Source organism: Mustelus asterias, chromosome 1, assembly GCF_964213995.1.
Source record: "Mustelus asterias chromosome 1, sMusAst1.hap1.1, whole genome shotgun sequence".
In the NCBI taxonomy this organism is placed as follows: Eukaryota; Metazoa; Chordata; class Chondrichthyes; order Carcharhiniformes; family Triakidae; genus Mustelus; species Mustelus asterias.
Genome location: NC_135801.1, coordinates 108,186,473 through 108,214,108, shown reverse-complemented (window position 1 = coordinate 108,214,108; position 27,636 = coordinate 108,186,473). Strand labels below are relative to the sequence as shown.

Here is a 27,636-nt window from a genome sequence, read left to right as displayed (position 1 = left end):
ATGCAGATTGGAAAAAGATCTGTCATGAAAACAAAAGATGAATATCACAGCAGCTCGAAACAAAACTGTAGAAGTGTTATGAAAGATGTGAAGTTTAAATAAATTGGTATGTGCTTTGACAGTAAAATATTTAGTGTGGTCAGCATTCTGCCTCTATTACTGGTTTGTGACAGCTGCAGGCATTATGTTGTCCTGAAATAACATATACTAGACTCACCCTTGTCTTTTCAGTCTTGTTTAATGAAGTGCTTAACTGTTTAGTTACTGACTTCTATTTGCTGATGACTGCATAGTGACTTGTTTTCAGTTGCATGCAATGGACAATGTGAACAGCATTTTAGAGGGGGGGGATTCAGATCAGTATTTTCAGTGAAATATTGCCCGCCTGCAATATCAGCAATCTCTTCCACTCATTAAATATCAATTTCACTAGAAAATGCTGAACTTTGCTCTGTATTTAAGATCTTAGATATTGATGTATGTCAATATGCCTCTTGACAAATGCAAAGTTTTAAAGTTTTATTCATTAGTCACAAGTAGGTTTACATTAATCCTGCAATGAAGTTACTATGAAAATCCCCTTTGAATTATTTTGTACTATAACAATGTGCTGAACATAACCATAATTTTATACTATCTAACTTCTCATTTTTCACTAATATTTATAAAGTATAACATTTATTTAAACTACCTTGTAAAGCAGTAGATATCTGATGAATGTGTACCAAACCACCTATTCTTTTGACTTGATGTGTATTAGATTACAACTTGTTCCAGACACCTCAGTCTCTTGCAGTTATACAAAACTTTTATCTAGTCAACATGACTTGGTGTTTAGAAAGGTCAGATACCAGGCAGTATAATGTATTTAAACTACAAGTGAAACTAATCAAAACACTTTTCAGAGAAATCTTTCTGTAACAACATTAAGCTCTCCAATTTATAATTTTATTGAAATTCCAATGGTGTGAGAGATGTAAAGATTTTTTTTAAACTGTTAATTCCCTTTCCATCACAGCAGTGAATGAATCAGTGAGCTAGATGCATGGGTGTGGAAAAAATATTGATCCACCTAACCATCCTGCTTGCAAGTGGCTAATTACTAAGCAGCATTAGTAAAAGTTGTGGGGAAGAACAATTCTGCTTTCCCTGGCTAAACTGGGAACAATTCCTCAAGGGAGGGAAATGAGAAAAGGATTATTATCAAAATCATGGATTAAATTAACCGTGCCTTCAGAATACTTCAGAAATCAATGCCATGTATGTTGGATCTTTAGTTGAAAAGTGCACTACAAGTGGAACATTTGTAGCTTCAGGTACCTTATCCAAATTGAATTTACTCAATTGTTAAAGCAGTACTTTGGACTTGTAAGTATAACGCTGTTACAATTTCAAACTCAAATCTACATCTGTACCCTGGTATTTTCTGTGTTTTTAATAACCTTGAGGGATCCAGAGATCCAGTGAAGGTTTTAACAATGTCATAAAATGTTGTTTGTTCCAGAGAATTCAGATCTGGCAAAGCTATAAACCTCTCTACTGTTTGTCTCTGTTTTTAGAATCAATGACGTAAGGAATATCTCATGCTCATGCTTATCAAATCAATGAAATTGCATTTTGTTTTGAGAGAGCTTTAGTTAGTTTGATTTATTTTCCTGTGTATGCAAATATGCTGGAAGTAAATGTTAAAATGGGCGTTTTGTACCAGTTCTCATTAACATATATATTTATGGAAGTGACCATATGGGAGTGAAGATTTCACTGAATTTGTTGGTGGATCAAGCTTTTAAGCTGAAGAAACATTTATCAGCATTACAAAAAGTAATAGGTTTGACTGGTGGCATTGATTGCTTTCCTTTTTATGCCCAGGCCTAATTCTTGACAGTATTCACAAAAACAAAGCAATGTGGAAACCTAAACTTGTGTTTTGCAAAGCTCTTGCTTTTATATGATATTTTATTTGATGTGCTTTTGAAACCTTACTGCTAAATTAGGTGTAGAATTTGCTCAAATTTGTATGGATGCCATCATTTTTCAAAATACCTATAGAGTTACCAGAATAAGATTTAGGTATTACATAATAGCACTCGTGGATGACTAGAAAATTTACTACTTTGAGCTTGCAGGTTGGCATAGTATGCGTTTTTAAAAACTGATACATTCACATTTGCTACTTTGTCTAATTGAATCAACATTTTCTCTTTCTAAATATCATGTTTCTGAATGTCGTGTGAAGTGTCAAATTCATTTGGAATACAATAATCTCAGTATGCCACGAAAAGAAATGATTGACTTGCTAACTGAAATGATTCATTCTGAAATTCTTTGTATCTACATAGGTATGAAATAAAATTTACTTCAATTGTTGTGGGTGTGTTTTGAGGAAACGCCATGAAAAACTAAAAGCTAAACTCCTAATCTGAGCAGCTGTCATGTTCTATAGACAGCAGACTTGTTGTTTTCCCTCTGGGGCTATGGGCCTTCGAAACACCAAGCTTTGTGACTCTATGATTTCTGATCCCTTGTGAATCCCCCTGGGAGCTACTTTTGTGACAGAATCCATTTGAAGGGGCTAAGGCCGAGAGAAGAAACTTGGCATGGGCCACAAATCTCACACATTAGGAACAATTTGTAAACCATGCACAGAGGCAGCCGGGGCCTGTCCCCAGAACAGGCTGCCCCTGTTACCGGCATTATTTGAAAAGGATCACTTTTCTATTTCCCAGATGATTTGCCTGTGTTGTGGAGGGATGTGAAAAGTTAGAAACAAAAATGGTTTCTACACAGTGTCGGGGTGGTTTGAGGCTGGGGGGGGTGAGCTTTTGTACAGAAAGGAAGGAAATACCTCTGGGATTTTATTTTTCCTTCGTACAAAATACAAAGAAACTCTCTGTTTTCAATACGAATGTGAGCTTTAAATCTTTGAGCTTTGGATTACCTCTGCAGTACAAAATCTTGACAGGCTTTCAAATATAAAATAAAAAACTTTGTCTTTTTAATTCATTTTGATCATTTCTAAAGGCACTGAGATTTGAATAGCGGGTCCCAATTGTCCTTGCTTCACAAATGAAATTAGAATAGTTACGATTAACTCAGCACTGGACAAGTTCAACATTCTTTGGCGCAATCACAGAATAAAATCACCAGCTCAGCGTAGACTGCACGACTAAACATTTGCATCATTTGTGAAATTTCAGAATCCTCGAAGTCACAATATCATTAAAATAATTAATATGCATTTTTCTTTACTGCGAAACAATTCTGTTGACTGAAATTGAGAGATTTTCTTCAGGTGCATAAAAAGAAAGGGAACTGGTACTTGCCTTCCAAAATGTTGTAAGGGAATTTCAGGTAACTACTCTAACTACTATCCTTGTCAGAAGAAATTAAATATTCTTAAATCATTTCAACAGCACCACATGGCAGTTAAATAAGTTTGAAAATCTTAAATGTATTATAATTAATGCTCAATAATTGTATGTCAAATGAACTTTAAGCACATTTTCACTGTTTCCAGTATTAAGATACACATGTGCTAAGTCTTTTTTTAGTCGCATACTTCTGTAAAGTTGCTTGCTTGTATACCTTAGTTCAATTTAGTGGCATTATAAGTAAGTATTTGTGCTTTATTCTTAAAAGTGTTGCTGGCAACTGAGAAAATTAAACTAGAAGTCAAACATGCACAAACTGGATCTTGCAGTTGTTTTGCTCATGGTAAAAAATACTCTACAATTTTGTATGATTTGTATTGGTTTGTGCAAAAAAAGCTGCTCACGTTAACAATCAATTAATGGATCTCATGTCCAAAAGCTTGCCAATCAAGAACAAATTCTCAACCATCGTGGAACATAAAGAAATTGCAGGAAGATTTCAGCAAAATGATCCAAATGCCATTATGTGGGATTGAATGGTTCATTTTCCTGTTAACACTTTAAAATTCTCTATTGGTATGTTAGTTTGAGTAACGAAGTCTGATGATGTTGAGAAGATTGATGGGCAGAATTGATGTCTGAGCAAGCTTCCTAGGCCCTGCAGCAGCAATGAAATAAATGGTCAGATAATATGTTTTAGAAATTTTAGGCTGTTTTATTTTGGGGGAATGGGGGCAGTAGTGGCACCTACCTATGTAAATATTGGGGGTGAGCCGGTCTTAAATTGACCTGCTCTCCCCAAAGTCATTGAACGGCCTTTGAACCTTTAATTGCCCTGAGGCAGGACTTCCTCTCCTGTCCCAGAGAAAGTCTTGCCAACAAGAACTACTGACCAATCAAATTGTTGCTAGCTCTTTTGTCTCATCAGAGCCACAGGAAGTGATGGCCAGTTCTTGGACTGCAGCAAGTCCTTTAAAGAAGAGTCACCAAAGACCAGATCAGGGTGGGGCCACAGTTTTCAGCCATCTTTTGCTATGTGGCCTGGACACCTGACATTGGCCTCCACTACCATGGGACAAATCCAAGCAGCAGCAGGAGGAGACCCATCAATGACCATTAATTGAAGTAAACTCCTTGTGGGGGTGAGTAGGTGACAACGATGGCGTCACTGCCATGGCACACAATTTTAAACCCTACCCTGCCTGTCATCCCATCACTATGTGGGCATAATATTCAACATGTTGATTAAGAAGTAAATACTGACTAAGACATTTGGAGAACTCTCCACTTTTCCATGAATGGTACCCTGGAATCTTTTACATTTGCCTGAAACTTAAAGGCAATGACACTGGTATGAAACAGAGTTCGCTACTATGGATTAGGATGATTGATTAAAACAGGCTTGTCCAACCTTTTCACTCCAGGGGCCACATTTGCATATTTTCTTACCTAAGGGCAGATTTCGGAAAGGGGAGGTTTGTTAAAACAATAAATTGAATCCCACACCCCCATCCATTCAGACACTCACTTCCACACCCATTCACACACTCGTGTGCGCACACATGCACTCACTCATTCACTCTCTCTCGCACACTCTCTCACACACACACCCACACCTATGCCCACTCAGTCTACATCTCCTTCCCTATCCTCTCATGTCCCAAAACAACAAAACTTCAACCTCTCTGGACCCAAAGTGACTTTGCCCTCCCTAGCTCACCAAGACCTTGCCTTCCCAAAGAACATGTCTCCCGAGCTCCATTCCTGATGTAGCTTGACCCCGAGCCTCTATCCCACGTTTGTTTGGCTCCCTGGATTCTGCAGATTTTTGCTTCTCTCGCCCATCAGCCTTCAGCACACTTTGCTGTTCCACCAATCAGAAACTGTTTCTCTCCCCCATTTGTTTCTGCTGGGTTCACTGACCAGCCCATCAGCAGCAAACACAGGAGAGAAGCAGCCTATGATTTGGAGGAACAGTTCCCAACAGAGTCATGCATTCAAACTCAACTGATTGACAGGAATTTTAAAACTGCCTCAGGGCGGGACCAGGTAGAAGATCATCACAGGCTACATCCAGTCCCCAGCCATACCCTGGACAAGCCTGAGTTAAAAGATAAGCACAGTAAGAAGTCTCACAACACCAGGTTAAAGTCCGACAGGTTTATTTGGACCCCCAAATAAACCTGTTGGACTTTAACCTGGTGTTGTGAGACTTCTTACTGTGCTTACCCCAGTCCAACGCCGGCATCTCCACATCTTAAAAGATAAGACCATAGAGAAAAAGTGGCAGACAGTTAAAAATATATTTCATAACCCTCAACAAAGATGGTCCATTGAGAAAGAAAGTTTCGCTGAGGAGGATACACTGAAGAAAGAATTTTAGGGATGATATAAAATTGAAAGAAAAGACATACAATGCTGTGGAGGTTAGTGGTAGGCCAGAAAATAGGAAAAAGTTTGAAGTTCAGCAAAATATGACTGATCGAATGATCGGGGAAGAAATTAGAACTAACAAAAAATACAAAGTTAGACATGCTGATTAGGTGCATTGACCCAAACAGGCGCCGGACTGTGGCAACTAGGGGAATTTCACGGTAATTTCATTGCAGTGTTAATATAAGCCTTACTTGTGACTAATAAACTTTTTTAAAAACATTTTTTTAAATGTTTCTACAAGTATCGAAAAAGGAAGAGAGTTGCTTAAGTGAACATTGCCCTTAGAGGACAAGACTGAGGAATTAATAAAAGCAAATTACTGCGGATGCTGGAATCTGAAACCAAAAGAGTTTTCCAGCATCAAAGTTCACAAAGAGTCATCTGGACTCGAAATGTCAGCTCTTTTCTCTCCTTATAGATGCTGCCAGGCCTGCTGAGATTTTCCAGCATTTTTTCTTTCTGAGGAATTAATAATGAGGAACAGGAAAGAGCAGAAGCTTTGAGCAAATACTTTGTATCCATCTTCATGGTAGAAGACACAAAAAGCACCTCAGTAATTGCTAGTGGAACATTAAAGGGGAAAAAAGAGGAAGGGACTTAAAACAATTACTAGCACGAGAGAAAAAATACTGGGAAAACTGACAGAACTGAAGGCTGACATGTACCCTGGACCTGATGGCCAGCATCCTTGGGTCTTAAAAGAAGTTGCTGTAGAGATAGTGATGCATTGGTTGTAATCTTCAGAAATATCCTATGTGCTGTAAAGTTCCCAGTAGATTGAAAACCACAAATGTAATACCTCTATCCAAGAAAGGAGAGAGACAGAAAGCAGTAAACTATGAAAGCAAAAGAGAAAATGCTGGAAAATCTCAGCATGTCTGGCAGCGTCTGTGAGGAGAGAAAACAACTGACATTTCAAGTCCAGACGATCCTTTGTCAAAGCTGGCTTTGACAAAGGGTCGTCTGGACTCGAAACATCAGCTCTTTTCTCCCCTCACAGATGCTGCCCAGACCTGCTGAGATTTTCCAGCATTTTCTCTTTTGGTTTCAGATTCCAGCATCCGCAGTAATTTGCTTTTATTTAGCAGTAAACTATGGGCCAGTTAACCTAACATCCATTACTGGCAGAATGTTGGAATCCATTATTAAACTCTTTGGCGTTAGGAAGGATGAGAGGAGATCTCATTGAAACTTTCAAAATTTTATAGAACCTTGAGAGGGCAGATGCTGAGAGATTGTTTCTACTGGTTGGGGCATCTAAAACACGGGGGTCCAGTCTCAGGGTAAAGCGGTCAATCATTCAGGAATGAGAGGAGGAGAAATTACTTCACTCAAAAGATTTTGAATCTTTGAAATTCTCTATCCCAGAGGGCTGTGGATGTTCCATCATTGAATACATTTAAAGCTGGAATAGACAGATTTTTGGTCTCTTGGGGAATTGAGGAATCTAGGGAGTGAGCAGGAAAATGGAGTTGGAGCCCAAAACCAGCCATGATCGTATTGAATGGCAGAATAGGCTTGATGGGCCAATGGTCTACTCTTCTATTTCTTGTGTTCACTCAAAGGCCGCTTCCCAATGTTTGGACTGCTGCCAGTCAATTAGATTGGTAGACAACTTTCTGAAGCAGGAGTTCCATCTCACTCAAGTGGAAGTCTGCATCCAGCCAATTCATGCCCCATGGAGTATTAATTGCCTGCAGGGCTGCTGAGATGCTCTGAATGACAGAATGAAAATCTTTACCATCCCAAAAAACCTGCCCCAAGAATAGTAGAAAATCACGGGACAAAAGAGAGGGGGACACTCAAAACTATCACTCGAGAAAATGTCCTGGGAAAACTCAGGGATCCTAGGGCTGATAAGTCCCTGTATCTGATAGCTTGCGTCGTAGGGCCCTAAAATAAGCAAGTTCAAAGAAAATGGATGCATTGAGCGTAATCTTCCAAAACTTCCTAGATTCTGGGAAGGTCCCAGACTGGAAAGCCACAAATGTAACACTTTCATTCAGGAGAGAAGGAAGACAAAAAGCAGGAAGCTATAGGCCAGTTAGCCTAATATCTGTCATTGGCTGGAATCAATTATTAAGGAAGTCATAGGACATTTAGAGAAGCATTATACAATCAGGCAGAGTCAACATGATTTTATAAATGTTTTTGACAAGTTTATTGGAGTTCTTTTGAGGATGTAAAAAGGCTGATAAAGGGGAAGCAGTTCATGTAGTGTATTTGCATTGCCAAAAGGCATTCGATAAAGTGCCACACAAAAGGTTACTAAACAAGAGGAGAGTTCATGGTGTTATAGGTAACATATTAGCAAAGAGAGAGGCTTGGTTAGCTCACAGGAATCCGAGTCGGGATAAATGAATCATTTTCAGGTTGGCAAACCGTAACCAGTAGAGTGCCACAGGGATCAATGTTGGGGCTTCAACTAATTACGATCTACATTAATGACTTGGATGAAATGACTGGGCATGTTATAGCAACATGGCTGGCAACACAACAATAGGTAGGAAAACAAGTTGCAAGGAGGATACCAAGAGTCTGCAAAGAGAATGGTTAAGTGAGTGGGCAAAAATTTGATAATGGCGTATAATATGTGAAATTGTCCACGTTGGTGGGAAGACTAGAAAAACAAAATACAATGTAAATGAAGAGAGATGGCAGAATTCTGCAGTAGAAGAATTGGGTGGCCTCGTACATGAATCACTAAATGATAGCGGCAAGTAATTAAGAATTTTAAATTGAATGTTGGCCTTTATTACAAGGGGAATGGAGTATAAAAGTAAAAACATATGGCTACAACTGTACAGGACATGATTAATTGATGAAACCTCACCTCAAAAGTATTGCATACAATTCTGCTCGTCTTAAGGTGCATTGGAAGCAGCTCAGTAAAGGTTCATTAGGTTGATTCCTGGGATGGAGCGTTTCTCTTATGAAGAGAGGTTGAATAAGTTGTGTCTACACTAACTGGAGTTTAGAAGAATGAAAGATGATATTGAAATATTCAAGGTTCTCAGGGGTGGGGGTGGGAGAAGGAGGGTGGCTTATCAGATAGATGCTGATAGATTGCTTCAGGTCATCGAGGAAACTAGAACTAGAGGACATGATTTCAAAATTAGGGGTGTCCCATTTAAGACAATGATGAGCAGGAATTCCTTCTCTGAACAGGGTCATTCACCTTTGGAATTCTCTAAGCCAGAGAGCAATGAAGCCTAGGTCACTGACTATAACTAAGGCTGAGTTGGATAGATTGTTGATAGGGAGTCGAACGCTATGGGAGCAGGCAGGAAACTGTAAGCAAGACCACAATCACATCAACCCTGAATGGTGGAGTAAACTCGAGAAGCCAAATGACCAATTTTTGCTCTTATGTCCCCTGTGAAAGGATCTCCACTTCAATACTGCATCAAAACAACGGCACCTTCGGCAGCGCAGCTTTCCCTAAGAACTAGGGAACTTAGAGACGCAAGGACTGATTAGGGACAAACAGCATGGCTTTGTGAGTGGAAAATCATGTCTCTCAAATTGGATTGAGTTTTTGAAGGGGTAACCAAGAAGATAGATGAGGGCAGTGCAGTTGATGTTGTCTACATGGACTTTAGCAAGGCCTTTGACAAGATACCACATGGTAGGTTGTTGCATTAGGTTAAATCTCACAGGATCCAGGGTGAGGTAGCCAAATGGATTCAAAATTGGCTTGACGACAGAAAACAGAGGGTGGTTGGAGAGGGTTGTTTTTCAAACTGGAGGCCTGTGACCAGCGGTGTGCCTCAGGGATCGGTGCTGGGTCCATTGTTATTTGTCATTTATATTAATGATTTGGATCAGAATTTAGTAGGCATTGTTAGTAAGTTTGCAAATGACATCAAGATTGGTGGCATAGTGGACAGTGAAGAAGGTTATCAAGGATTGCAACGGAATCTTGATCAATTGGGCCAGTGTTCTGATGAATGGCAAATGGAGTTTAATTTAGATAAATGCGAGGTGATGCATTTTGGTAGATCGAACCAGGGCAGGAATTAGTCAATTAATGGTAGGGCGTCGGGGAGAGTTATAAAACAAAGAAATCTAACTCCTTGAAAGTGGAGTCACAGGTGGATAGAGAGGTGCAGAAGGCATTCGGCATGCTTGATTTCATTGGTCAGAACATTGAATACAGGTCTTGTTGAAGTTGTACAAGACATTGGTAAGGTTACACTTGGAATACTGTGTACAGTTCTGGTCACCCTATTATAGAAAGAATATCATTAAACTAGAAAGAGTGCAGAAAAGATTTATTAGGATGCTACCGAGACTTGATGGTTTCAGTTATAAGTAGAGGCTGGATAGACTGGGATTTTTTTCTCTGGAGTGTAGGAGGCTTAAGGATGATCTCATAGTGGTCTATAAAATAATGAGGGGCATAGATCAACTAGATAGTCAATATCTTTTCCCAAAGGTAGGGGAGTCTAAAATTAGAGGGCATAGGTTTAAGGTGAGAGGGGAGAGATACAAAAGGGTCCAAAGGGGCAATTGTTTCACATACAGGGTGGTGAATGTCTGGAACAAACTCCCAGAGGTAGTAGTAGAGGCGGGTACGATTTTGTTTTTTAAAAAAGCTTTTCGACCGTTACATGGGTAAAATGGGGATAGAGGGATATGGACCAAACGTGGGCAATTGGGACTAGCTTAGGGATTTTAAAAAAGGGGTAGCATGGACAAGTTGGGCCGATGGGTCTGTTTCCATGCTGTAAACTTCTATGACTCTATAACTATGCTAGAGTGTTAACCTAAACTATGTGCTACAGGAGGGCTTAAAACTACAGCCATATAACTCAGTCTACCAGCCAAGGCTGTTAATAAAGTTGTGATTTTCAAGTATTGGCTAATACTTTGATTTGATTTATTATTGTCACATCTATTAGTATAGAGTGAAAAGTATTGTTTCTTGCGCGCTATGCAGACAAAGCATACCGTACATAGAGAAGGAAAGGGGAGGGTGCAGAATGTAGTGTTAGTCATAGCTAGGGTGTAGAGAAAGATCAACTTAATACGAGGTCAGTCCATTCAAAACTCTGATGGCAGCAGGGAAAAAGCTGTTCTTGAGGTTGGCATGTGCCCTCAGACTTTTATATCTTTTTCCTGACAGAAGAGGGTGGAAGAGAGAATACTGGGGTGCATGCAGTCCTTGATTATGCTGACTGTTTTTCCAAGGCAGTGGGAAGTGTAGACAGAGTCAATGGATGGGAAGTTGATTTGCGAGATAGACTGGACTTCGTTCACTACCCTTTGTAGTTTTTTGCAGTCTCGGACAGAGCAGGAGCCACACCAAGATGTGATACAACCGGAAAGAATGCTTTCTATAGTGCATTTGTAAAAGCTCATGAGAGTTGTAGCGGACATGCCAGATTTTCTTAGCCTCCTAAGAAAGTAGAGGCGTTGATGGGCTTTCTTAACTATAGCGTCGGCTTGGAGGGACCAGGACAGGTTGTTGGTGATTTGGGCACCGAGAAACATGAGGCTCTCGACCATTTCCACTTCATCCCCATTGATGTAGACAGGGACATGTCCTCCAATACGCTTCCTGAAGTCAATGACTGTCTCATTTGTTTTGTTGATATTGAGGGAGAGATTATTGTCGTTGCACTAGTTCACCGGATTCTCTATCTCTTTCCTGTACTCTGACTTATCATTGTTTGAGATCCAACCCACTATTGTGGTGTAATCAGCAAACTTGAAACTTGAGTTGGAGGTGACTTTAGCCATACAGTCAAAGGTGTATAAGGAGTATAGGAATGGGCTGAGGACACAGACTTGTGGGGCACTGGTGTTGAGGATGACCATGGAGGAGGCGTTGTTGCCTATCCTTACTGATGGCGGTCTTTGGGTTAGGAAGTCCAGGATCCAGTCGTAGAGGGAGGAGAAAAGCCCCAGGCCACGGAGTTTGGGAAATGTGTTTTGTAGGAATAATGGTGTTGAAGACTTACCTGCAATCAATAAATAGGAGTCTGACATTGTTATCCAGGTGTTCCAGGCTTGAGTGTAGGGCCAGGGAGATGGCATCTGCTGTGAACCAGTTATAGTAACAGTTGCCTCTACATGCAGCCAGTTGTTTTAATAATGTATACACTGCCAAATTAAACCATAATTATCTAATAAAGTCAATATTTTCATAAATACTGGAACCCAAATTGTAAATATTCCGTCAGTGGTTTGCAAATATTGTCCCATTCCTCATTTCACCATAAGGGGGAGCACTGATTGGTTCCAAATCCTAACTATGGCACTTCAGAGCCACATCTGCTCTTTCACTCCATTGGGCCTCAGTTTCTCATCCGTCTCCTCCCATCCAGTGGATGCATTTTGCTTCTCTTTTTCCTCTCCCCTCCTTTTCTTTCCTTTTCTCATCCATACCTCTATCCCACTCCTCACTCAAATCTGTCTTGTGCTGGTCAGGACACAGGACAAAACAAGGCAAAACTTGGCATCGACCAATCTTTTTTATGTAGTCCTTACTCTTTCCAGGCTTAAAAGTGGTAGCTTTCTAAATCTAGTGAACCTTCAAAACCTTCAGCATTGAGTTCATATACCCTGGACATAATAGGATCTTGAGATGTGTTCAAACCATGAGAACAGTGCAGAAAGGACAAAACTTGCATTTTTATGCGACATTTTAATCTCGCAAATATCCAAATTGCTTCAATTTTTTTTTTGGTGATGTATAGTCATAGTTGTCATCTAGGCAACAATGTGATAATAAAAGCCAGGTTCTGGTAAAGGGCAACCTCAATTTGTTTGGATATTGGAAGAAGTAAAGTTTGAGGGAAGGTTTTTCCTGAATTGTTTCTGATGTTTCTGTTTATTTATTGCACCACACATTACATTTTGAGAGGATATGATGGGGTGTGTGGGAAAACATCATTGGCAACAGAAAATTATTTTATTCAACATGATTTTTTTCCATTTTTGTCAATAGGAATTTAAGTGAGAGTGAATCTTTTTTTTTATGGGTTCACGTTTAAGAAAGGATCCAATCAGCCTTAAAAACCTGGGCCAGGTGGAAATATTTTAATTACAGAGTGCTTTGTTTTATAATCACATGAAGATGTGAAGTTGATATTGGTTTAATTGTACATTTTACTCAGTGTTGGAAAGGAAGTTATCTGTGAAACTATATATAGATATTCACTTTCAAAAAATGTTTTAATTATTTAAGAGGACACAACATAGTGAAGCCAAGTGAGTACTTCCTTGCATAAGATGGATGAGTAAATTAAGTATTTAAGCCGATGGATGGTTTAAGGAATTAGACAATTGTTTGTGGGGGATGTAAAGAGAACTAGTTGTTCAATTAATCTGAAGTGATGAGATGGGCTTTAAGATTTGCTGAAATTATTCATCAACTTTCATAAATGCAAATTAAAGTCCATGAGAATAACTAAGAGATCTGGGTGCATACTTAGGTGGGACTTATAGTTGTTCTTGACTGCACAGCTTTTCTTTCCTACTAGTTGAACAGGCGGATAGTATTGTCATCTTCCTCAATTCCCAACCCCCTCCTACAACTGAGGTAAGGCCATCTGAAGATGGTTCTTTTCTTAGTTGATCACCAAAGTAATGCTAATACACTGAATCCCCCAAACTGCTCTAATCATAACGATTATGAACAGGTACTTAAGACTACAACTAGTTTCAGAAACAAGATTTATGGGGAGGGGAGGGAAAGGAAGGAAATCTAGTCAATCAGTGGCCCTTAAAGAGGCCTTTTAAAAACAAACCCATCACTCATCTGTGACCTACAATGATTTAAATCTTTGCATCGTGTCTTAAATAAGCGATGAAAGAGGCTGTAAGGTTTATTACAACTGTTCTTGTGCCATAATAAAAGCAAATGAAAGTAATTATAATCCTGTCCTTGTGGGTTTGTTCATCCAAATGTGGAAAAATAAATAATTGCACCGCTCGCTCAAAACTTCTCACTCGACTGAAAAGTTTTGCTAGACACATCTGTCAAATGTGTTTTGGTGCTTGTCTGGAACATAGATACACTTGGGTATCCCACACAGCTGAGATCTGAAAATTTACAGGCACTGTCAAGTTGAGCATATAATGATTAATTTGGTGACAATATCAGTTGGGAGGCTACCAGCTGTTTTAATGATAACTGAGGAATCTCAGGATTTCAAGAAAGGAAATCTGCTACAGATCTATTATTTTATGATCAGCCTTAATTTAAACCCATCCAGAATACTATTTCACTTTGTCGTACCATAGCAATGAAAATGTAATTAAAATACAACTTAAGTATATTGTCTTCAGTTTCTGAATTTGTCTTTAACATTTAGTTGCCAAATAAAAGTGAAAGAAAATTTCTTGTAAAAATAGAATTCTACTGATTTTGAAAGCTACAAAAATGTTGCATTTAGGTTATTTTACTTCATTTACTTTCCGCAATCCAACTCTCCGTCTTCATGCTGCATTTTGCATGGTAGAAAAAGCTTTGTTTTGACTACAGTTTTAACAGGCAACCAAAGCATGTCATGTCGTTCAGAAGATGAGAGCTATTTTTGTTGCATGGCACTTGATAACAGATATTGTCAGCCAGTCAAAAGAAAGAATAAATAAATGTATATCTCATACCTCAATTTTATGGATTACTATCGCCCAAAATTGTTCTCTAATAGGGAATGTATAAGTGACATACGATAAGAAAAGCGAAACTGGAAACCGAAAATAGAAATTTCTGGAAAATACACAGCAGGTCCATACAAATCTATAAAAAGCAAAATATGTTAACATTTCAAATGGAAAATGGAAGATAACTAAGCCTCTTTATAGGATGCAACAACTTAAAGGGAGTGAAACAACAGGTAAAAGTCAAGAGTCAAGTACGATGACATGTCACAGGGGAACATCTAATGGGTTTAATATAGGAACAAGCTCCTCCAGCCTGTTCTGTTATTCAATTACCAACAAAAAACTTATCAAACTCGGTCTCAAATCTCACTTGGCCTAGCATCCATAGGCTTTTAGGGAAGTGAGTTCCAGATTTCTACTAGTTTGTATGTGGAAAAATGCTTCCTGATTTCACTTCTGAATGTGCAGCTCTATTTTTAAGATTACTCTTCTTTGTTTTGGATTCCCCCAGCAGTTTCTGTGTCCACCCCATCAAATCCATTCATTATATGAAGTGCTGATTAGAATTCCCCCCATCTTCTAAATTTCAAGAGATACAATTGTTAATACACCCTTTCTTCATACCCTTTAAGTTCTGTTATCAACCTGGTGGATCTGTGCTTTGTCTCTTCCAAGGTCATTATATTCCTCCTGTGGTTCAGTACTTCAAAGGTTCCCAAGATGGGGGCTGACCAAGGCTCTGTATAGCCAATCTTCCTCACTTTTGAATTTCAACTCCTGTAGATAAAGGCCTTTTTTAACTGCACTAGCATTTAGTGATTTGCATGGGAGTGAATGTTAATGGTCCCTGGATAATGTATATGAACACAGTAAGAGTTTTAACAACACCAGGTTAAAGTCCAACAGGTTTATTTGGTAGCAAATACCATTAGCTTTCGGAGCGCTGCTCCTTCGTCAGATGGAGTGGAAATGTGCTCTCAAACAGGGCACAGAGACACAAAATCAAGTTACAGAATACTGATTAGAATGCGAGTCCCTACAGCCAAACAGATCTTAGTATCTTTAAGATCTGGTTGGCTGTAGGGATTTGCAGGGGCGGCTGTAGGGGCGGCACGGTAGCACAGTGGTTAGCACTGCTGCTTCACAGCTCCAGGGTCCCGGGTTCGATTCCCGGCTCGGGTCACTGTCTGTGTGGAGTTTGCACATTCTCCTCGTGTCTGCGTGGGTTTCCTCCGGGTGCTCCGGTTTCCTCCCACAGTCCAAAGATGTGCGGGTTAGGTTGATTGGCCAGGTTAAAAATTGCCCCTTAGAGTCCTGGGATGTGTAGGTTAGAGGGATTAGCGGGTAAATATGTGGGGGTAGGGCCTGGGTGGGATTGTGGTCGGTGCAGACTCGATGGGCCGAATGGCCTCCTTCTGCACTGTAGGGTTTCTATGATTCTATGAACTGAAGAAGGGGGGGATAAGATGAACAGACCGACAGCATTCCCTGCACAGTCTGTTGTTAGGCAGGAAAGGAAGTTATCTCCTTTGGGGAGTCCCCTGTGCCCATCGGGGGCATCCCTTTCAGATCATTTGTGCATTCCCCCCCACCCAGGCCCCTAAAACCCCATTCTCCACCTCACTGCATTCTGCCAGGCAAGCCTGGAATCTATCACTACTACTTCGCGGACTGCCTGTACTTCCAGCCGTGGCCACTACTCAGATTTGGTGCTGGTGGAACTGCAGACCTGCTGGTCAAGCAGATTGGCCAACACACTCATCCAATGAAGGCTGCCACCACCATATTATTGTGGGTTTCTGGGTGATGCAGTGCCAACAAACCTTTCCGTCAGGGGTCAGGTAATTCTCCCCCCCATAAAATTCCCCCCATAAATCGCTTGTCTCCTCTGGACACTCACCATTAAGGAAATATCCCAATTTGTCTTTCTCAGATCAGAAGTGGATGACCACACACTTTCCCACATTGAACTCCATCTGCCTTAAGTTTGCTCACTCACTCAATTTGTCTGTGTGCTTTTCTAATTTCTCCTCTCATCCACAAAACTTGTGCTCTTTTAGTTTCATGTCAACTGCAGATATGGATGCTCAATTCTTAATTCCTTCATCCAATTAATTAATATATCTGATGAAAAGCTAGGGCCCCAGTATTGATGCCTGGGGAATGTCATTTATTGCTGTTCTACTTTTTGCCTCCCACCTTCCAAGTGTTGCCAACCCATGTCACAAGGTTACTTATGATCTCTTGTGTGGTATTTTTTCAGATGCCTTCGCTAAGTCCATGTCAAGAACATTTATTGATGTTCCCCAAATCCACCAGGCTAGGGGCTGCCACAAAATACAGCTAGGTTTGAAATATGGCCGACCATTCACAAATCTAAGTAACTCTTCAATTAGTTGAGTCCTGAGTCCAAGCACTCCATTCCTGATGATAAATTCCAGCAACTTGCCCACAATAAATATTAAATTGCTAGAACTGTAGTTTCATGGTTTCTCTCCATCCTTTCTTAAATATTCATGTGGTCTTTTAGTTTTCCAAAACAAGGGTACAGCACCTGATCTTGAAAGCTTTGGAAAATTATAATTAATGCATCTGTGGTTTCTTCATCTATCTGTTTTAATACTCTGGGGTGGAAAGAATCAGCTCCCGGAAATTTGTCTACCTTGCATCCTAATTTCTTTTCTGGGACAATGTGTTTTTACTTGTATTAAATGTACTAGATTCCTCCCTTTGATTTAATTCGATGGCCAAGGAAGGGAAGAGGCCATGGAGTCAGATGTATAGGTATGGGATAGGTGGAAAGGAAAATAATTATTGATGAAATGCTCAAAATTGGAACAAGAGCAGGAAGAAATGCTCACAAAGTCATCAGAATAGCATGTTGGAAGTGGGCTACAGTGAGGTAGGAACAAGAGTGAGCAATATGTCCTATGAAAGGATCAGGATATTGAGATAGATCCAGATTCCATGGAAAATGAGTGGAGTCGAGTAAAATTGTAGATGTTGAGAAATTTAATCATCAGACAAAGATGACTGCTGATTGATGCAATACTGAAGGATGATGTGAAGGGTGTAAACAGAAATGCAGTTGGGGCTTGAGGTATAAAGGAACTGTCCACCCTGGTAAAGAGATGACTGAGACAGAAATGCCTTAAATCATTGAAACAGAGTAGATATATTGAAGCTGTCAGTGCTGGGTCCAATGCTGTTAATTATCTATATCAACGATTTGGATGAGAATGCACAAGTCATGAATCAGTAAGTTTGCGGATGACACTAAAATAGATGGTATTATAGACAGTGAGGATGGTTATTAAAATTGCAGCAGGATCTTGATCAGCTGGGGAATTGAATTGAGAAATGGCAAATGGAGTTCAATACAACTACGTGTCAGGTGTTGCATTTTGGAAAGTCAAATCAAGATAGGACTTTCACAGTGAGTGGGTAGGACCTTAGGGAGTATCGTTGAACAGAGGGACCTTGGAGTTCAGGTGCACAGTTCTGTAAAGGTGGAGTCACAGGTATAGAAACATAGAAAAACTACAGCACAAAACAGGCCCTTCGGCCCCACAAGTTGTGCCGAACATATCCCTACCTTTTAGACCTACCTATAACCCTCCATCCTATTAAGTCCCATGTACTCATCCAGGAGTCTCTTAAAAGACCCTATTGAGTTTGCCTCCACCACCACTGACAGCAGCCGATTAGATAGGGCAGTGAAGAAGGCTTTTGACATGCTGGCCTTCAGTCAGGACATTGAGTATTGAAGTTGTGAAGTTATGTTGCAGTTGTACAGGACATTGGTGAGGCCGCACCTGGAGTATTGTATTCAGTTTTGGTCGTCTTGCTATAGGAAAGATGTTATTAAACTGGAGAGAATGCAGAAGAGATTTACAAGGATGTTGCCAGGACTCGAGGGATTGAGTTATAGGGAGAGATTGGACTTTTTTTTTGGAGTGTAGGAGACTGAGGGATGATCTTACAGAGGTGTATAAGATCATGAGAGGTATGGTTAGGGTGAATGCACTCAGTCTTTTTCCCAGGGTTGGGGAATCGAGAGCTAGAGGGCATAGGTTTAAGTTAAGAGGGGAAAGAATTAATGGGAACCTGAGGAGCAACTTTTTACAGAGGGTGGTATGTATTGGAATGAGCTGCCAGAGGAAGTGGTTGAGACAGGGACATTGAAAACATTTAAAAGGCATTTGGACAGATACGTGGAGAGGAAAAGTTTAGAGGTCTTTGGGCCAAATGGGGTTAGCTTAGATGGGCACTTTGGTCGGCATGCACCAGTTTAGGTCGAAGGGCCAGCCTTTGTGCCGTAGATTCTATGATTCTATAAATCTCTGATACTCTGTGCAATGCAGAGTGCCATAGTGTGATTCACACTGAAAAGTGGGAGGCAGGGCCTATTCCTGCCCAGGAGGCCAACAGCATAGTGCTGAGCAGACCACTACGCACAGGCCGTTCTATCAGTGCGGAGCTCAGCGCATGTGTACAAACCCCCCACCCCCTCAGCTTATTGCCGGTCTCCCAATCGCTGGCCGTCCCAAACCCCCCCCCCCCCCGGCTTCCGATCGCTGGCCTCCTGACACACACTCCCCTCCCCCCCCCCCACCCGCCGATCACTGGCCTACCGGACCCCCCGGACGAGGCACTGATCTCACCCCGCAATGGCCTGCTCCAACCGCCCCCCCTCCCCAAACACCTCCGATGGCCAGCCCGATCGCCCTCCTCCCTCCCTCTCCCAACGATCCCACTTGCAGCGGGTCCCCCCACCACCAATCACCCCCAGTGGGCAGTACCAAGGTGCCTGGTGGGTAGTGCCACTTTTCCTCTTGGGAAGTACCAGGGTGTCAGGCTGGCACTGCCCAAGGGACAACCAACCCCCTTGCCCTCGACCGCCCGGGGGGCCTCAATGGCCTCTGTCCCCACCAGTGAGATCAGGACACCTGTTCCCTGTTAGTGAGGAGCAATTGTAAACCCCACAGATGGGAACCACTCCCGGCAGGATGGGGCTGATTTCCGGCGTGGAGCTGATTGTGCTAAAAAAAAACACGCTTGGGAGACTCGCGAAATGCCTCCCATTGATGTCTCCCAACCCACTACGCTGCACGAGCGGTGCAGCAGGCTGGGAGAATCCCGGAATTGGATTTTATAAACATATAGATTGGACCAAAAGATTAAAAGATGATGATTGAGGTCATAAGAAATGTAAGTTTTCCCTGGTCTATGATATGATGAGTATTGATCTCAATACATCGAGGAAGGAGAAGGACGAACATGCAGATTAGTATATTTAGCGTTTAGGAAGAACAAGATGGAATGGGTTCGGAAGAGCAAGGGTTACAGTGGATTTGATAAAAGTAACAAGTGAGTTTGCAATGGTGAGAGAAGCACTGTTCATCAGACAGTAAGGTTTTTCGTTGTTTTCTAGTCTAGAATGTGAGTGTGGGAAAATCCATCCATATGGAAACAGCACTCAAATTTTGTGTGTTGAACGTGGGAATGGTATCTAAAGTAAATAACATTTCTTGGAAGCAACCCCGCAATGGAATGAATGTGGACTAGCTGCATGTGGACTTCAGCAGTTCAGGGTCATTTAGAGATAGGTAGTACGTACTGACCAGGCCAGTGACACCCATATCCCTATGTGATGTGGTGCTGAACCATGGAGAATAGTTCATAAGTTGAATCCTTTGGCTGAGACTGAAGTAATTAATCTCAACCGGGGCAGCAGTTGCTGGGAAAAAAAGAGAATATTCAAGGATATAGAACCTAGTGATGAGATTAAGGAGCTCATAAAGGAAAACACTGGAATCTCTGTACTGAATATTCTGTTTCTATGCTTTAACATTGTATAATTTAGTGGGCACGTTAAATTTGGCTTAAGTATTCCTGGGCGAGGAAACATTAACCAGGATTTCTGCTCCTGATCCCTATCTATTGTTCCTGCATGAAAATGTGGCTGTCTGCTGAACAACCTTCCTCTCACATCAACAAATAGCATCTTGACACTTCCTGTCCAGTTTTTCACATGAAAGATGATAAAGTTCTGGAGGATGGAAGGCTCTGAACAAACTGTACTTCGGTATTAGCCACTGTCTTGATAAGGGAAAATAAAATTTGGCTGGTGGAGAGATTTTAATACAGTACAAATGATAATTAGCCATGCATTTGAGTCACTTGGAATTCGCCAAACCAGAGACAACTAGGGGATTTTTACAGTAACTTAATTGCAGTGTTAATGTAAGCCTACTTGTGACACTAATAAATAAACCAAATAAACTTTGGAAGCAAATATGCTGCAATTAACCTTGAACCATCAGTACACGACTTTGAAAATAATGTTGATGTTGTAAATGTATTTACTACTGCTTACACTGCGAAATGTGTGTTCCATTAACTTTTGCAGGCTGTAATGTTGTTCAGCTCTGGTGTTTTTTGGATGGGCCTATTCTTCATCCCGATTACTTCACTTCTGTGGGATGTGATCTACAAAGTGTACGTATGACAAAATAAATGTACAAATCCTTGTGAAACTTTATTCTGAAAGAAAAAGAATTGAATGTTTTTAATTATTTTTAGCCTGCATGAAGCAGCAAGCCAAAATATTAGTGTGATTGTTAAACGTTGGCACAGTGACATCAGGAATTTGCAGCAGGGATGAATTGTTTGAAAGAATGTGGAGACAGTGGGTGGGGTTTTCCGGCCGCGCTCGCCCCAAAACCAGAAGGTCCCACCCGAGGTCAACGGACCTTTGCATAGTCCACCCCATCTCCACCACCGCCCGCTACGATTCCTGTGGCGGGGGGATGGGAAAATTCCCACCAGTTCATTACTTAGCTTCAGGAAATTGTGAACCTAGATCATTTTTGAACTATTTACAAGGTGGCTTACGTCAAACGAAACTGCTAGTTGAGATACTAGATGAAAAAAGGATTTAACTGAAAAGATGCAACATGTTCCAAGGAGTGAGAGAGTCTTTCATTTTGCTGAAAACTGAGGCAAAAAATATGGGGGGGAATTTTCCCACAGGAATCGTAGCGGGCGGGGTGGGGGCACCGTGCAAAGGTCTGTTGACCTCAGGCAGGATTTTTCCGTTTTGGGGCGAGCGCGGTTGGAATACCCTGCCCTTGGAAGCAGAGACAAAATTCAATGAGCCAGAAAACACCTTCAGGAGATGTTCAGTCTGTGCCCACACTGGACTCCTGTTAGAACATAGAACAGTACAGCACAGAACAGGCCCTTCGGCCCATGATGTTGTGCCGAGCTTTATCTGAAACCAAGATCAAGCTATCCCACTCCCTATCATCCTGGTGTGCTCCATGTGCCTATCCAATAACCGCTTAAATGTTCCTAAAGTGTCTGACTCCACTATCACTGCAGGCAGTCCATTCCACACTCCAACCACTCTCTGCGTAAAGAACCTACCTCTGATATCCTTCCTATATCTCCCACCACGAACCCTATAGTTATGCCCCCTTGTAATAACTCCATCCACCCGAGGAAATAGTCTTTGAACGTTCACTCTATCTATCCCCTTCATCATTTTATAAACCTCTATTAAGTCTCCCCTCAGCCTCCTCCGCTCCAGAGAGAACAGCCCAAGCTCCCTCAACCTTTCCTCATAAGACCTACCCTCCAAACCAGGCAGCATCCTGGTAAATCTCCTCTGCACTCTTTCCAGCGCTTCCACATCCTTCTTATAGTGAGGTGACCAGAACTGCACACAATATTCCAAATGTGGTCTCACCAAGGTCCTGTACAGTTGCAGCATAACCCCACGGCTCTTAAACTCCAACCCCCTGTTAATAAAAGCTAACACACTATAGGCCTTCTTCACAGCTCTATCCACTTGAGTGGCAACCTTTAGAGATCTGTGGATATGGACCCCAAGATCTCTCTGTTCCTCCACAGTCTTCAGAACCCTACCTTTGACCCTGTAATCCACATTTAAATTAGTCCTACCAAAATGAATCACCTCACATTTATCAGGGTTAAACTCCATTTGCCATTTTTCAGCCCAGCTTTGCATCCTATCTATGTCTCTTTGCAGCCTACAACAGCCCTCCACCTCATCCACTACTCCACCAATCTTGGTGTCATCAGCAAATTTACTGATCCACCCTTCAGCCCCCTCCTCTAAGTCATTAATAAAAATCACAAAGAGCAGAGGACCAAGCACTGATCCCTGCGGCACTCCGCTAGCAACCTGCCTCCAATCCGAAAATTTTCCATCCACCACCACCCTCTGACTTCGATCAGACAGCCAGTTACCTATCCAATCGGCCAACTTTCCCTCTATCCCACACCTCCTCACTTTCATCATAAGCCGGCATTGGGGACCTTATCAAACGCCTTACTAAAATCCATGTATGTCATTATATCCATGTATGTCATTATATCCATGTATGTCATTATATCCATGTATGTCATTATATCCATGTATGTCATTATATCCATGTATGTCATTAAATCCATGTTGTCATTGTATCTTGCCTGATGCTCATTGTGCAAATGTTTTTGGCTTGAAACTGACTTTTATCAAAGAGTAAAACTCTTACTTGCCAATGTAAAATGTTCTTTGATTTTTGTTTTCATTTAACTTCTGTTTTCTAAAAGCTTTTTGGCAAACCTTCTATGGCTTAATGCATAATTGAAAATGCTTTGTTGCAAAATGTGTGAAATACTATTTCGGGGAAAGGTTTTCCATATTTGTTTTCACTGGCGAAGAGGGAATTGTTTTTTGAGATAATATATTAAATAATCATTATTGTAATGTTTCTGTAATGTTAAATTAAGAATCCATTTAATTTTAATTTTCAGCATTAGGAGAACTTTTTGCAAGTCTCTGGTGGAAGAGGTTCAAGAGTTGGAAGCCCAGTCCCAAGATCCAGGTGCAGCTGTTTACGGTAAAAGGTATATATTAGAAATAAAAGATCAAGTGTTTAAATTTATTTATCCTATCAGGAGTATGCAATATGTTTTGTTTATTTTTTTAATTTAGAGTTAGGACGTACGAACATGCAAAATAGGAACAGAAGTAGGCCATTCACCCCTCTTTGAGTCTGCTACACCATTCAATAAGATCATGACTGATCTGTTTCAAATTCCACACTGCCATTTACCTCCGATAACCTTCGATACTCTTTCCAAACAAGAATTTTTCTGATCTCTGCCGCCTTCTGAGGCAGAGAGTTCCAAAGTTGCCCACCCCTCTGAGAAAAAATTCTCATCTGTCCTAAAAGGGCAACCCCTAATTTTAAAACAGTGCCCTCTAGTTAAAGTCATTGAGGTTTACAGCACACAAAGAGACCCTTTGGCCTATTCAGTCTGTGCCAGCCATCAAGCACCTATCACAGTCCCAATTTCCAGCACTCGGTCCATAGCCTTGTATGCTATGGTGTTTCAAGTGCTTATTTAAATGCTTCTTAAACATTTTGAGAGGGTTCCCATCTCTACCAACCTTTCAGGCAGTAAGTTCCAGATTCCCATCACCCCCTGGGAGAAAATGTTTTTTCTCAAATTCCCTCTAAATCTCCTGCCCCTTACATTAAGTACTTGAATGGGTGTAAATTGAGAGAGGTGGGTACTCAGCGAGACCTTGGTGTCCTCATATATGAGCCGCTGAAAGTAAGCACGTAGGTACAGCAGGTGGTAAAGAAAGCAAATGCTATGTTGGCCTTCCTAGTGCGAGGATTTGAGTGTAGAAATAGGGATATTTTACTGCAATTGTATAGGGCGTTGATGAGGCTATACCTGGAGTATTGTGTGCAGTTTTGGTGTCCTTGCTATAGAGGGAGTACAGCAAAGTTTTACCAGGCTGATTCCTGGGATGGCAGGTCTGTCATATGAGGAGGGACTTAGTCAGTCAGGATTACATTCACTGGAGTTTGGAAGAGTGAGAGGGGATCTCATAGAAACTTATAACATTTTAACAGGGTTAGACAGGGTAGATTCAGAAAGAATGTTCCCAGTGGTGGGAGAGTCCAGAACTAGGGGTCACAGTTTGAGGATAAAGGGTAAACCTTTTTGAATTGAAGTGAGGAGAAATTTCTTCACCCAGAGGGTAGTGAATGTGTGGAATTCACTACCACAGGATGTAGTTGAGGCCAAAACGTTGTCTGATTTCAAGAAGAAATTAGATCTGGCTCTAGGGGCTAAAGGGATCAAGGGATATGGGGAGGAAGGGGGATCAGGCTCAAAATGAATGCCAGAAAAGGTTTGAAGGCCAAATGGCATATCCCTGCTTCTAGCTTCTATGTCTCCCTGATTATTGACCCTTCTACAAAGGGTCAATTCTACCTTATCTATGTCCCTCATAATTTTATACACCTCAATCAGGCTCCCCCTTAGCCTTCTCTGCTCTAAGGAAAACAACCCTGGTCTAACCAGCCTCACTTCATAGCTGAAATCCTCCAGCCCACCATCCCTGGTGAATCTACTCTGCACACTGCAGTGTTGGGTCCACTGTTATTTGTCATTTATATTAATGATTTTGATGAGAATTTAGGAGGCATGGTTATTAAGTTTGCAGATGACACCGAGATTTGTGGCATAGTGGACAGTGAAGAAGGTTGGGCCAGTGGGCTGACGAATGGCAGATGGAGTTTAATTTAGATAAATGTGAGGTGATAAATGGTAGATTGAAAGGCAGGACTTAGTCGGTGAATGGTAGAGCATTGCGGACAGTTACAGAACAAAGAGATCTAGGAGTACATGTTCATAGCTCCTTGAAAGTGGAGTCACAGGTGGACAGAGTGGTGAAGAAGGCATTCGGCATGCTTGGTTTCATCGGTCAGAACATTGAATACAGGAGTTGAAATGTCTTATTGAAGTTGTACAAGACATTAGTATGGCTACATTTGGAATACTGTATACAGTTCTGGTCAGCCTATTACAGAAAGGATATTATTAAACTAGAAAGAGTGCAGGAAAGATCTAGAATGCTACCTGGTCTTGATGGTTTGAGTTATAAGGAGAGGCTGGATAGACTGGGACTTTTTTCCCTGGAACGTAGGAGGCTTTGGGGTGATCTTATAGAGGTCTATAAAATAATGAGGGGCATAGATAAGGTAGTCAACATCTTTTCTCAAAGGTAGGGGAGTCTAAAACTAGATGGCATAGGTTTAAGGTGAGAGGGGAGAGATACAAAAGGTTCCAGAGGGGCAATTGTTCTCACACACAGGGTGATGAGTGTCTGGAATGAGATGCCAGAGGTAGTAGTAGAGGCGAGTATGTTTTCATGCCCACATAATTGCCCCTATTTAAGTTTAAAATGCTCATTTTAGACCCTTTCAAACTGGATATAAAATTCAATCATATTATGGTCCCTGCCACACAGGTGTGCCTTTACTCAATCAGGATTAGTTAATCCTGTCACATTAAACAATACCAAGTCTTATATAACCTGTTCCCTGGTTGGTTCCAGAATGTGCTGCTCTAAGAAACTATCCCAAAAGCATTCTATGAGCTCCTCATCCAGGCTACTACTCCCAATTTGATTTTTCCATTTTATATGTGGATTAAAATCAGCCCTAATTATTGCCGTCCCTTTATCACAAGCCCCCGATATTTATTCTTGTATACTTTGTCCTACATTGTGGTTACTGTTAGGGGTGCCTGTTGACCGTTCCCACTAGTGACTTCTTTCCCTGCATATTCCTCATTTTCATCCAAACGGATTCTACATCCTGATCTCCAGAACCATGGTCATCTCTAACTACACCAATATCAGCCTTGATTACCAGTGCTGCCCCTCCACCTTTACCTAGCTTCCTGTTCTTCGTGAATGTCATATAACGCAGAACATTCAGGACTCAATCCTTGTCGTTCTGCAGCCATGTTTCTATAATGGCTTTCAGATCATATTTACTTCAATGTGCATTGTCAATTAATTTACTTTATTAAGACGGTTCTGCGCATTTGGATACAAACTGTTGAGTTTTGTCTTTTGTTATCTTTGTAACATCTAGTCTTAACTGTTGATGCCTTCTTAGTTTTTTTTTCTCTGTCCCTGCCTGCCATTCTCTGACCCCATTCCCTATGTTACCATTTGCTCTCCTTGATTTACTGCATCTACCCAAGCTTTATCCCTCACCTGCCTTGTTTAGTTTAAAGTCCTCTACTTCCCTAGTTATGCAACTTGCTAGAACACTGGTCACACCATGATTCAGGTGCAGACTGAATGGTACAGCCCCCACTTTACCCAGTACTGATGCCAGTGACACATGAAACAGAACTCACATCTCTCAAACCAGTCTTTGAGCCACACATTCATTTCTCTAATCTCAGTTGTGCTATGCCAATTTATACACGGCTCAGGTAATAATCCAGAGATTATTACCTTTGAGGTTCTGCTTCTTAATTTGACGTCTAGTTCCTCACACTGTGCGGACCTCTTTCCTTGTCTTGCCCATGTCATTAGTTCCTATATGGACCATGACCACTGGATCTTTCCCCATCCACTAAGTTTCTCTCCAACCCTGAGCAGATATCCTGAACCCTGGCACTGGGCAGACAGCTCAGCCTTGTGGACTCTTGTTCTTTGCTGCAAAGAACAGTGTCAATCCCCTGTACTGTCCCCTACTAACACTGTACTCCTGTTTGCTACCACCGCTTGAACGGCTCATCCACCCTTCAGACCTCACTTTCGTTCACACAGGTTGTGAGCATCGCAAACCTGTTTGACAATTGCAAAACCTGAGGCACCTCCACTACTGTCTGCTCAGTCATTTACCTCCCTCACTCACTGCCACAGCATCCTGTCCCTCACTGCTGGACAAAACAGATGACCCTATTCTAAGAGGTGTCTTTTGTTCCAATCTTCTGGAACAAAATGTGCGGGTATTTCTCCTCTTCCCTTGTGTTGTGTCTTGTCTCCAGTTCGGCTTCCAGATCAATAATCCTGATCCAGAATTCTTCTAGCTGCTTACACTTTCTGTAGCTGTGTTTGTCCTGGATCGGCTTGGCATCCAGAAGCTCTCACATTTCACAGTTGCAACATATGTTATTTAGTTTTGTTATTTTCTGAATTAATGTAGAATAATTCCTACGTATCAAACAATTTACTGTGCTTATTAAGGCTAGTACCATATACAACTAAAAGTTGCATCTTTCTTAATCACACAGATATGTGTTTTAGGTTTTTTTCATATATTTATATTTGTTTATTTTAATTGATAAACACTACTGGTCCCAATAAGATTTACTC

General features: G+C 41.2%; 1 protein-coding gene across 7 annotated transcripts in view; it reads left to right on the top strand.

The window, feature by feature from the left end:
- atp8a1 (ATPase phospholipid transporting 8A1) overlaps positions 1–27,636 on the top strand; it is a 369,658-nt gene that overhangs the window by 330,330 nt on the left and 11,692 nt on the right. For all 7 annotated transcript variants that reach the window (XM_078216784.1, XM_078216762.1, XM_078216795.1 and 4 more), the window contains 2 exons: positions 20,836–20,924; positions 23,250–23,342. In XM_078216784.1, the coding sequence (XP_078072910.1) occupies positions 20,836–20,924; positions 23,250–23,342 (182 nt within the window). The remainder of the gene's footprint in view (positions 1–20,835; positions 20,925–23,249; positions 23,343–27,636) is intronic.